The sequence below is a fragment of the Chiloscyllium plagiosum genome, chromosome 10 (assembly GCF_004010195.1).
Source record: "Chiloscyllium plagiosum isolate BGI_BamShark_2017 chromosome 10, ASM401019v2, whole genome shotgun sequence".
Taxonomy (NCBI): domain Eukaryota; kingdom Metazoa; phylum Chordata; class Chondrichthyes; order Orectolobiformes; family Hemiscylliidae; genus Chiloscyllium; species Chiloscyllium plagiosum.
The window spans coordinates 3,779,952-3,793,389 of NC_057719.1; the positions used below are offsets into that span (position 1 = coordinate 3,779,952).

A 13,438-nucleotide genomic window follows, 5' to 3' on the forward strand; every position below is an offset into this window, starting at 1 on the left:
CATGGACAAAGATTTTCTCCAGCCTATATATACAGATTAACTCATGGTTCTGTAATAGCCTCCAAATAAATAGTTTTTTGGACAATAAAACACTAAGCTATTGAACCTTTTAAGCATCTGTGTTATACCTAATCTGTTTGCTGATGAGTCACCCTATGGTCTATATGCCCTTGCTGGTTATGATTTGGGCAAAACAAAACCTTTCACTATACTTAGATACATGTGACTATAATAAATCAAATCAAATCAACTTCTCAATTTTTAATTTCTGATTCATTCTCCAATTGCAATGTTTCTGTTGCATTCCCTATTTCTTTCACTATTGTAAATATACTTTTCTCCTGACTAGCATCTCTGTCATAATATCTCTTCAACACATTAACAGAATGCACTAGCTGATTCCTTCTCAGTACTCACAACGTAGATTACTCCTTCTAGCTTCTTTTTGATTTGCTAAGGCCAGTGAATCATGCTTTTGATGGCTCCTGAGAGGCAGGTAACAATACTAGCTGCTTGCATTCAGCAACAAGATGCTGAACTTGGACCTTTTCTATCTGCTGTAGTTTTGATGGAGCACTCTTCCAACTCTTTTTGGCTACCTCAGATACTTTGACCAGTTTCTCTTGGAAGCCTAAAGCATAGGCTAAAAGTTCTAAGCCCTGGTTTATCAATTTTTCTTTAATCAGTTTAAATGGACCTCTCACTTCATATCTATATAGCAGTTAAAAAAGACTGAATCCTGTGTACTCATTAGGGGCATCCCTAATAGTAAACAGTGACAAAGGAATTCCTATCTCCCCAGTCCTTAGGACATTCTTGGTAAGAATTTCTAATCGTGTTCTTCAAAGGTTTGATGCCCTCTTCCCAATGCACCTTGAGATTGTCAGTGATGAGGAAAAGATGTGCATTGTTTTATTTCCAAACCAGTCATAATTTGTATTGAACATTTGCATTATTAAATTTGATAATTGAATCCAGTTGTATTTCATTGGATAGTCACCATCTTGTAAAAATTTGAACTTTTTTTCCACTAACATTTTTGTAGCAATTTTTTCCGAAAGGTCCAACCTCAGGAAATTTTATGGAAAGATATAGAATCATTAAAAGACATTGATTGCCATTCCTGGTTTTGTGTAGGAGTCCTACACAATCTACTCAGATACTGCTAACCAGGTCTTCAACAGCTGGCACCCTGAGGAAAGATACAGATTAAATTGATAATTGGGGTTTCCCCACTACCTGATATGTATGAAATGTCTGGAAAGATTGACCACATCTTTATGTCATTGTGTTAATAAACATTTCGTTAGTATTTTTTACTTGTGTTCACATAATACTTTCAGGGACCTGCCTTTAAAAGTTTGTGAGTCACTCATAAACATTATTATGATACTCAGATTGAATTCTTGGGCCACTGCCCATTTAATGTGCTGTCCATTTCTTTATTAGTACTTTGGCTTACAATTAGTACATGCAGATTTTTAAAAAATCAATTTCTGATAGACTGGTTGTTATAACTCTTTCAATTTAAGGTCCATTTGTTATATTTTTGTTAAAGACCAGGGGCTAAACATTAGCCTTATTCTCTTCACTTCCATTCTTTTCATTTATATATTCAATAATTGAATCTGATAGATTAATTTCTAAAGATCTCCCTGTTTTATAGACTCCTCTTCTTCTAGTCTATGATTATGGGCTTAAGATCCAGTCATGACACAGTCAGGAAACAGTCTGGGATGTTCCTCCTGCAGTATCTCAATATCTTTTACCTTGTTGTTTCACCACTTTTGGTGAAACTAATATTCTCAAGCCTGCCAGATCACTTTCTAAACAAAAATTAATTCCCACTACAGGAATTTATTTTACTAATCCCAGCACAACTTTGTCATTTACTGGGTCACTCCTTTAATCCCACTCGATAGTGAGACTGATTAGAGTCTCCATATATACTTCCAATTAATATTTTCTCTTTTATTAACCGTTGTAGAAGACAAATAGTATCATCAGCCAGCATTAGTGACACTTGCTCCATTGTCTCTCAACATCATTATTGGTTTACTTACGACAACAAGTCAGGAGTGTAACAGAATCGTGCCCACTCCCCTGGATGGGTGCAGCTCCAACAACACTCAAGAAGCTTGATACCATCCAGGATGAAGCAGCCCACCTGATTAGCATCATATTCACAGGAATCCACACCTGCCACAACCAATGCTCAGTAGCAGCGGCATGTACCATCTACAGGATGTACTGTAGAAATTCACCAAAGATAATACCTTTCAAACTCATGACCACTTCAATTTAGAAGAACCAAGTCCATAGTGTTATGGACAAGGCCAGACACCCTCAAAATATCTCAAGAAGGTAGCCTAGACCCTAATTTATTCATATTTTAAAGGTAGATGTGGCTGGATATTGCAGGTGTGACGGAGCTGGTCAAACCACTCAGCTTTAAGCAAAACAGAGTTTATTTAATCATTGCAGTTGAAACGCAAACAAAAGAAAACAGAATGTAGAATAACTTCACTATTTGGTACCACAACTTCACTGGGGAGCTGTTCCAATTCCCGGAACATCCCATAAACACACCTCTTGGCAAAAGATAAATTCAAACACAGGTCCTAGTCAAGATGCCTCACAGGAGGCTACTGAGTAAGATAAGGGTCCATGGTGTCAGAGGCAAGGTGTTAGTATTGATAGAAGCTTGGCTGTCCAGCAGAAGGCAGAAAGTGGGGATAAAAGGGTCCTTCTCAGAATGGCAGCCGATGACAAGCGGTGTTCTGTAAGGGTTGGTGTTGGGACCACAACTTTTCACTTTATACATTAACGATCTAGATGAAGGAACTGAGGGCATTCTGGCAATGTTTGCAGATGATACAAAGATAGGTGGAGGGGCAGGTGGCATTGAGGAGGCAGGGAGGCTGTAGAAGGATTTGGACAGGTTAGGAGAGTGGGCAAAGAAGTGGTGGATGGAGTACAACGTGGGAAAGTGTGAAGGCAGCACTTTGGTAGGAAGAATAGAGGCATGGAGTATTTTCTAAATGGGAAGAAAGTTCAGAAGTCTGGTGCAAAAGAATTTGGAGTTCTAGTCCAGGATTCTCTCAAGGTAAACTTGCAGATTAAGTCAATAGTTAGGAAGGCAAATGCAGTGACGGCATTTGTTTTGAGATGACTTGAATATAAAAGCAGGGATGTACTTCTGAGGCTTGATAAGGCTCTAGTCAGGCCATATTTGGAATATTGTGCACAGTTTTGGGTCCCATATCTCAGGATGGATTTATTGGCCCTGGAGCGTGTTCAGAGGAGGTTCATGAGAACGGTCCCAGGAATGAAAAGCTTAACACATGAGGAACGTTTGAGGACTCTGGGACTATACTCAATGTGGTTTAAAAGGATGCGGGGGGGGGATCTAATTGAACTTCCAAAATACTGAATGGCCTGGATAGAGTAGATGTTGGGAAGATGTTTCCATTGGTAGGAGAGACTAGGACCCGAGGGCATAGCCTTAGTAAAGGGAAGATCCTTTAGAACAGAGATAAGGAGAAACTTCTTCAGCCAGACAGTGGTGAATCTATGGAATTCATTGCCACAGAAGGCTGTGGAGACCAGGTCATTGAGTGTATTTAAGACTGAGATAGATAGTTTCTTGAGTATCAAGGGGATCAAGAGTTATGGGGAGAGACCAGGAGAATGGGGTTGAGAAACTTATCAACCATGATTAAATGGTGGAGTAGACTCAATGGGCTGAATGGTCTAATTTATGTTCCTATGTCTTATGGTCCTAGGTTCTTACAGGCAGGAGAGATTTCAGAGACAGAAGTCAATCAAGAATCATCTGCTGAAGCTTGGAACATTTTTACACTGTAGCAGTTTCTGACTGCCTGCTATGAGCAGCTTCTCTACCACAACTAAACCAAACTAGAAAAAAAACCTGAACTGGGAGAACTGGCCACTCCCGTGCTATTGTTAAAGTATGATGTGGAGGTGTCGATGTTATAGAGTCATAGAGTCATAGAGATGTACAGCACAGAAATAGACCCTTCAGTCCCATCCATCCATGCTAACCAGATATCCCAACCCAATCTAGTCCCACCTGCCAGCACCTGACCCATATCTCTCCAAACCCTTCCTATTCATATACCCATCCAAATGCCTTTTAAATGTTGCAATTGTATCAGCCTCCACCACTCCCTCTGGCAGCTCATTCCATACACGTACCACCGTCTGCATAAAAAGTTGCCGCGTAGGTCTGTTTTATATCTTTCCCCTCTCACCCTAAGCCTATGCCCTCTAGTTCTGGATTCCCCCACCCCAGTGAAAAGACTTTGTCTATTTATTCTATATATGCCCCTCATAATTTTGTAAACCTCTATAAGGTCACCCCTCAACCTCCGACGCTCCAGGGAAAACAGTCCCAGCCTATTCAGCCTCTCCCTATAGATCAAATCTTCCAACCCTGGCAATATCCTTGTAAATCTTTTCTGAACCCTTTCAACTTTCACAACATCTTTCCGATTAGAAGGAGACCAGAATTGCACGCAATATACCAACAGTGGCTTAACCAATGTCCTACATAGCCTCCCTATATATGTCCTATATATTACAAAGGTGTATAGGACCTGCTGTCCCATGTGTCTCAATCCAAATTCAGATTTGTGCTTTTGTCGTCACCACCTTTGATTTTTGCTGGTTGTATTCAGGATTGGAGTTGAAAGACACTGTAGATACCACATGACCTCCTAACTCCTGTACTCAATACTCTGACCAATAAAGGAAAGCGTACCAAACGCCTTCTTCACTATCCTATCCACCTGCGACTCCACTTTCAAGGAGCTATGAACCTGCACTCCAAGGTCTCTTAAATCACACAACACCAGGTTATGGTCTAAGAGGTTACAAATGAACCTGTTGGACCATAACCTAGTGTTGTATGATTTTTATACTTTTTTTAAGTCAGGTGTTTCCTGAGTTGCCCTAAAACTTTTGATCTCTGAGTTTCTTAACCTAAAGTCAATTTTAATTATCCTGAACCAAAAGCAAGCCAATGGCCTACAATGTTTACCTTTACTACCTCAGTGCAAACAATCTTCTTTTAACACTCCAGGGGTCCCTGCTGTCCGACACTTACTGGATCAGGTCACCTTTCCAGAAAGACTGTCTCTCTAGTTACTTTTTTTTTCCAAACCCTTCAGAAAATATTCAACCATGTAAATTACTATTTTAAAATCCTGACCCAAAAAATGATATATGTGTGTGCGTGTGTCTGTGTGTGTGTGTAGAGAGAGAGATAGAGAGACACACCATTCACCATAACAACATTCAATATCCAACACGTTCCCTGGTCTGTAGCCAGAACTCACCAATGTGCCTAATGCGTTCTTTGATGACCTCACACTCCTGTGGCCAACAGGGCAATTGGTGATTGGTTGAAAGGCCATAGAGGTCCCATGGTTCACACAAACGATGGACAAGCCCTCCAAAACTGTCCTCAATCACAATCTGAGTTGTACGGGGTAAAAGAGGCTTTCGTTGACACCCTAAAATGGGAAGAAAAGGGGAGAGGAATGGTAAAAGATTCTTTTTCCCTTAACAAAGTTTAAATATAAATTGCTCCAGCTAAGTAAATCACATCAGAAGTGGATAGCGCAGGATTGTATTCAGCCCAATCCCTTGCACATTAGCACCAGGAAAGCATGGCCTTCTAATTCTACAATCAAATCACTCTATCCATTTCCTGGTGCCCAATGGCATCAAAATTAACATTTACAATCATCACAGAGTGACACTAAGAACATTAGAAATTGCTGGAGAAACTCTGTAGGTCTAGTAGTATCTGTGGAGAGAAAGAACTATGAAAAAGGATTATAGACCTGCTGAGTTTCTCCAGCAATTGCTGTTTTTATTTTAGATCCCCAGCACCTGCAGTTCTTTGATTTATTATAGTGTCACTCCACTTGTGTTTGCAACATGGAAAGCAGTTACCACGGCTACCCACTCACAGCCATTAGACAGAAAGTCAGATTTAGATCCACAAGCTACTCCTTAATTCATGTAATATTATTCTTCCAGAATAACAACCCTGATCATTTATCTTTTAAATGAGTTCAATCCTGAATTACAGCGTTTTTAATAGTAAATGGTTTACTTTTCACTGCCCGGGAAAGGCAGCTCGCATAATCAAAGATCTTCCCCATCCCAGTTATAATCTCTTTCCACCCCTTTTCTTGGGCAGAAAATACAAAAAGCTTGAACACAATAGATTCATGAATAGCTTCTTCCCCACTGTTAATAAACTTCTGAATGGACTCTTAAATTTTAAATTTTAAGTTAATTGTATTCTTTATGCACTTTCTCTGCAGCTGTAACATGGTATTCCTTGCTCTGTTCTATTGCCCTAATGCACTTTGTATTGAATGATCTGCCTGTACTGCACGCCAAATGAAACTTTTCACCGTACTTAGGTCCATGTGGCAATAATAATAAAAACTGCTTTGACCTTTCATTCTCTTGTGTTAGCAAGTACTTTGTGGACATTTTCTCTTTTATTCAGGCTTCCTTTTCATGCCAAGTGCTGAACTATGTGACGAATACATCATGGAGAAGGAGTGCCACAGCTATACATGACTCTGTCCTCCTCTGATATCCACACTCACCTACTTCCAACCAGTGGGGCTCGGAATAGCAGGAACCTCCTTGAACAAGTTTCTTGAGGAATGAAGACAATTAGAAGTAAGGTAAAGCAGAGAAATATTGACTTATTATTCTCACTTTATTTATTGTGTACTTGGCAGTAGATCATTTTGATCAGAGCAAGGATGAGAATAAGTAGCTTCTGCATAGTGCGTCCTGTGGACATATTGAAAAGAGGTAAAAACAAGGACGGTAGATGCTGGAAACCAGTTGAAAAGAGCACTGTCATGCAAAGGGTTAAATATGTAAATAGATTAGTCATCAGGAATATAAGATCAGATGACAACCAGAACAATTGGGAACTGGATCTATGTAGAGTTCTCATGGAAAGCTATGTTTTGTACACAGTTAGAAGACAGTATTATTAGTAATGCGGTATCTACAGTGTCTTTCAACTCCAATCCTGAATACAACCAGCAACAATCAAAGGTGGTGACTACAAAAGCACCAATCAGAAATTGGATTGAGACACATTGGACAGCGGGTCCTATACACCTTTGTAAAGCTGCTCTTCAGTGTCACAGAAACGATAAGTAGTGGTCAGCAAGTGGTGAGCTTTCCCTGGTGAACACGTGAAGGGTTCTTGCTACAGAGTATGCAATACTCAGAATAAGAGGCTGCACATATAAGACACAAATGAGGAGAAATTTCATCTCTCGGTGGGGGGGGGGGGGGGGGGGGGGGGGGGGGGGGGGGGGGGGCGTTGTGAGTCTGTGGACTCCTTTAATGCAGAGGGCTGTTGAGGTTTAGTTATTAAGTATATTCAAGGCTGAGATCGAGAGATTTTTAACCAGGTAGGGAACCAAAGTTATGGGGAAAAGGCAGGAAAGTGGAGTTGAGGGTTATCAGATCAGCCACCATTGTTGAATGATGGAGCAGACTCGATGGGCTGAATGGCCTCCTTCTGCTCTATGCAAAAGTGAGGACTGCAGATGCTGTACCAGAGTTTAGATCAGAATGCTGGAAAAGCACAGCAGGTCAGGTAGCATCTGAGGAGCAAGAAAATCGATGCCTGGGGCAAAAGCTCTTCATCAGGAATCCTTTTCCAGCACCACTCTACTTCTGCTCTATGTCTTATTTTGTTTATTTGTTTATTACTTTGTTACCTTGTTTATTCCCAGTTCCAACCTGAGTATGAGTGATACTAGGTGGCGAGGTTGTCTATCTGACATTGGGCAAGGACACTTCAGGGACACTTCATTCAGCTTTCGCTGCCATTTGACTAGATCAAGGCTAACCTTCAACATTAACAGCTTCTTCCTATACTAATCCCTTTTGTTTATCTCCTCTTGCAGTGCAAACTTCATCGACAAGGAAAGCATTTCCAGCCAATCCCAAATTACCCTTGAACTAAGTGGCTTACTGAGATATTTCAGGGCTGAAAATGTGTTGCTGAAAAAGCGCAGCAGGTCAGGAAGCATCCAAGGAGCAGGAGAATCGATGTTTCGGGCATGAGCCCTTGGAAACTGGAGAAATCTGAGTTTATCCCTTGTGGTTGGAGGGTTCCTAGGTGGAAGATGAGGCGCTCTGAGATATTTCAGGGACTGTTAAGAGCTAATCACATCAAACCAGGCAAGGAAAGGAGATTTTCTTCCTTAAAAGACATGGTAAATTAGACTTTAAAAAAATTACAATCAATAATAGTTTCACATACACTGTTACCAAGACTAGCTTTTAATTCAAAGTTTTTCTTATTAACCCATCAGTTGGCTATGTGGGATTTGAAACTATATATCCTGTGAATGGGCTTAGAATCATAAATAGGTCATTCAGCTCCTCAAGCCTGCTCCATCATTGAATGAGATAACGGCTGATCTGTAGCCGAACTCCGTATACCTGCTCTGACCTCATATCCTTTAATGACCTTCGCTTAACAAACATTTATCTCTCTCAGATTTTAAGTTAACACAATCTAGCATCCTCTGCCATTTCTGGAAGAGAGTTCCAAACATTTACCACCCTTTGAGTATAGAAGTGCTTCCTAACATCTCTGCTGAATGGTCTGGTCCTAATTCTCAGACTATGCCCCCAAGTTCTAGAATCCAGAGTAAATAATCCATCTTTATGTATCTGGTCTTTTCCTGTTAATATTAGATTAGATTCCCTACAGTGTGGATAGGTCCTTCGGCCCAACAAGTCCACACCGACCCTCCAAAGAGTAACCCCGCCAGACTCATTTCCCTCTGACTAATGCACCTAATACTATGGGCAATTTAGCACGGCCAATTCACCTGATCTGCACATCTTTTAGAATGTGGGAGGAAACTGGAGCACCCAGAGGAAACCCATGCAGACACAGGGAGAATGTGCAAACTCCACACAGACAGTCACCCAAGGCAGGAATCAAACCCAGGTCCCTGGCGCTGTGAGGCAGCAGTGCTAATCACTGTGAAGACTTCTTTTATAGAACAAAGAACAAAACAGCACAGGAACAGGCCCTTTGGTCCTCCAGGCCTGTGCCTTTCCAAACTAAAACTGTCTTCACTTTGTTAAGGACCAGGCCAGGCCCCCTCAAAACATTTCAAGAAAGTAGCCCAGACCCTTACTTTGCTGGTTGTGTTAAGCAGGTGTAGAGTGGATATTCCAGGAGAGAATAGCTGGTCAACCACTTTGTTTTAAACAAAACAGAATTTATTTCTAAGATTACCAAATGAAACACAAACAAAAGAGAACAGATTAACTTAACCTGTCTGAAAACCCAACAGATTTCACCAACTCAATGATACTTTTTCAAACACCTGTATCTGTTAGCTACAATCTAATTGGCCCTAAAACCCTTCAAACTTAGACTTTGATGAGATCACTCCTTAAGATTCTAAATTATAGAGAAAACAAGCATAAAGTGCATAATCTTTCCTCATAATGGAAGCCCTGAAATGTAGGCATCATTCTTGTAAATCTACGTTGTATTCACTCAAGGCCAATATTATCCTTCCTAAGGTTTGGTGCCCATATCTACTCACAGTACTCCAGTGGGGACGAACCGGGGTTATGTATAATCACAGAATAACTTCTGCAGCTTTGCACTCCAGTTCTCTCAATATAAATAGCAGCTTGCCATTTGCTTTCTTGATTATTTTCTGCACCTGATCATGGCATTTTAAAGATCTATGTACCTGAACCCCAAGTCTCTTTGGACAACCATTGTATTTAACGTCATACCATCTAGAAAGTACTCTGATCTATCCTTTTTCAGTCCAAAAGAGATAACCTGACTCTTCCTGCCATTGAACTCTACCTCCCACAGTTTTGACCATTCACTTAGTCTATCAATATCCCTTTGTAATTTTATGCTATCATCTACACTGTCTACAATGTCACCTAACTTTGGATATATGACTTTCTCTACAATAATTCAAGTTGTTATTAAATAATGACTTCTAGATTATTAGACCAGTGACATTACTGCTATGGCACTATCTTCCCAATTGGAGCAGCACGGTGGGCTCAGTGGTTAGCACTGCTGCCTCACAGCGCCAGCGACCCAGGTTTGATTTCTGTCTTGGGCAACTGTCTGTGTGGAGTTTGCACATTCTCCCTGTGTCTGCGGGTTTCCTCCCACAGTCCAAAGATGTGCAGGTTAGGGTGAATTAGCCATGCTAAATTACCCATGGTGTTAAGTGCATTAGTCAGGGGTAAATATAGGGAAGGGGAATGGGTCTGGGTGGGTTACTCATCAGAGGGTCGGTGTGGACTTGTTGGGCCGAAGGGCCTGTTTACACACTGTATTTCCACACTGTATCTAATCTAATTATATAGCGTTCTACATCTTTAATTTCTAGATATCTATTGATCTCTGTCTTGATGACTGAGCCTTTTGGGTAGGGAATTTCAAACATTTATCACCCACTGAGTGAAGAAATCCATTTTCATCTCAGTCCTTAAAATTTGGACACTTATTCCAAAATGATGGCACTTGGTCCTATAGCCCCGAGTCAGGTGAAACATTCTTCCTGCATTGAATGAAAGCAAAGTTTTACAGATACTAGAAATCTGAACTAAAAGCACAAAATTCTGGAGAAACCCAGCTGATCTGGCAGCATCTGTGGAAAATAAAAACGAGTCAATGTGTCAAATCCACATTGGATTGGGTTGGGAAAGTATGGTTTTCCTGCTGCTGACAAAAAGGGAGGAGGAGGAGGAGGAGGACTGATTGAAACAGATGATGAGGGTGTCCAAAGCAGAGTGCTAATAGTGGAAGAGGAAAGATGTAGATGAAGAGTAGATGTTAATAACAGAAAATAGATCAGCTCTGCTGAAAGCAAACCATGCAAAATACTAATGGAGAAAAAGAGGGTTTCGTCAAGATAAAGGGCAGCGTTCATGCTGTGGAGTTGCTGAATTCAATGTTGAGTCCTACAGACTATAAACTGCCGAAGCAGAAAATGAGTCACTGATCCTTCAGCTTGTCCTCACTGCTACAGTCTATGATGGAAATGTTAGCAACAAAGATGGTTTGTTGAAATCGCAAGCATCTGGAAGTTTGGATTCCTTCTTATGGTGGAATGGAGATACAGGAGGATTAAATGTCCATGGTGAAGAAGAGGAGGTTAGGCCTGGGAAACCCCGGAAATTGTAGAATCAGTATAAAGAAGCAGAAAATTGGGACGAGGCGAGAGAATGAAAACCAGTAAAGGCAAGGTAGGATGAAAACAGCTCAGTGGCTAGGAACATGTAGCTGTGTGTGCACAGCCTAGTATCCTATACAATCAGATTATTAATTCGCCTCTTTGGATTTAACAATATCAATTCTAAAATAGCTTGATTTCTTGTTGGTTCCTCAACATACAGTTTGAGAAAATTATTTCATATACATTCGGGGAATTTGTCTTCCACAGCATTAGTACTAATTAGATTTACCCAGTTTATATGAAGACTGAAGTCCCCATGATTGCTGTGTTGCCTTTGTTACATGGACTTTTAATTTCCTGATTTATACAAAGACATGCAAAACTACTGCTGTTGGGTAGGTGCTGTGCTTAGGTCACAAAGGTTGCTACTCCTTGCTGTTTCTTAGCTCCACTCAAACAGAACTTACATCCTGATGTTCTGATTTAACATCCTTATTCCCTAATGTAGTGATGTCACCCTTTATTAACAATGTTCACCAATCCTTTATTTCATTTGTTTTTATCTGTCCTTCATAAATGAAAAATAGCCTCAAACACCCAGTTTCCAGCCTTGACCACCCTACCACCACATGTCTGTAACGCCAATACAATCAGACCTGTTTATTTTGATTTATGTCATCAATTTACGAAATGTCTTGCAAATACTTTCAGACAGAGTGCTTTAAATTATGTCATTTTATTCTTTTCACAACCTCTAGCCTCATCTGGACTTTAATTTGAATTACCGGCTGATCTCCAGTCGTGATGACTCTGAGGACATATTATTTTTTTTAAGATTTCATTATTTCCATAAGTGTCATAACAAGCAAAATGGTACAGAAAATAAGTGTGAAAGGGAAACTGTCATGAGGAAAGTGTTAGAACAAGTAAGTGTGAAAAGGAAATTAAGGACATGTGATAAAAGTGTTACAGAGATGCTTAATAAACATATCTTTCCATAAATATTCAGAAATGAGGTAAAAGGTCAGTATTCACAGTAAGAAGACCCAGAAGATATGCACAGAAAGAAACACACTGTAAAAGATCTAAATTAAAATAAGTTCAACAATATTTATAAAACAGATGTCATACATTCAGAGCTTTTGGCAGTCAGTGGGCTATCTCTGTCATTCCATTCTTCATCTGATTCCTGCAAGAATTCTTCGATTTCATCTTCATAATAATTTCCCGTTGAGGATAGAAAGAAATGGTTCTTATGCTTCACTTTAACTCCCATATCTCTTTGATGGGCCTTCTGTTGAGCTAAAGATATCACAAGCAACAAATAATTCTATGAGTGACTATTACATTTGCCTAGATAAATCTTTAGGTTTTGTCAAATAATTCCCTTTGGGTGAGTCCACAATTGTGTGGATTGCACGTGGTCACTGAAAGGAATGAGTTTGATGAGCCAACTACGTTTTTTTTGTACCATCATAATAAACTTGAAAATGAAAAGCATTCTAACATAGTTACTCTCTATCTGTCAAGTGCTTCCCAACATCAAACATCAAGAATAGGCAGAGATTCCACCCAAAGAGGTATCAAATATCCCTGACATGAAACACATAGAAATCCCATTCCCCCCACTCCCGCCCCCATTCCCATGTCAAATATATGGAATATCCTGTTTCTAAATTCCTTTATTACTGAATGCACAGAGTGTTCAGTGTTAGGCAATGATAGCTCATGGGGTACTATCTACATTTGTGTGCAGATTATAACAGTCTAAGTCTAGGCAATAGCCTAATGCTTTTATTGCTAAACTACCAGTCAAAAGACCCAAGTAATCTTCTGGTGTCAGGTTCAAATCCTACCATGGCAGATGATATAACTTGAATTCAAAAAAATCTGGAGTTAAGAGTCTAATGAAAACCATGAATTTGTTGTCAGTTGCTGTTAGAAACCCTTCGATACATTAATGTCCTTTAGGAAAAGAAAGTCCCATCTGTACCTGGTCTGGCCTATATGTATTTACCAACACCTTCCACCCCAACCTCAAATTCACCTGGACTGTCTCAAACTCCTCCCTCCCCTTCCTAGACCTTTCCATTTCTATCTCGGGCGACCGAATCAACATGGACATTTACTATAAACCGACCGACTCCCCCGGCTACCTCGACTACACCTCCTCCCAC

At 40.3% G+C, this 13,438-nt stretch overlaps 1 protein-coding gene across 1 annotated transcript in view; it reads right to left on the reverse strand.

Annotated features, from left to right (window-relative positions):
- The window catches only part of LOC122553947 (cytosolic carboxypeptidase 3-like), a 123,766-nt gene that overhangs the window by 105,129 nt on the left and 5,199 nt on the right, over positions 1–13,438 (reverse strand). The window contains exons 3-4 of the mRNA XM_043698450.1: positions 12,393–12,563; positions 5,361–5,537 (exon numbers count right to left, since the gene is read on the reverse strand). Of these exons, the coding sequence (XP_043554385.1) occupies positions 5,361–5,537; positions 12,393–12,563 (348 nt within the window). The remainder of the gene's footprint in view (positions 1–5,360; positions 5,538–12,392; positions 12,564–13,438) is intronic.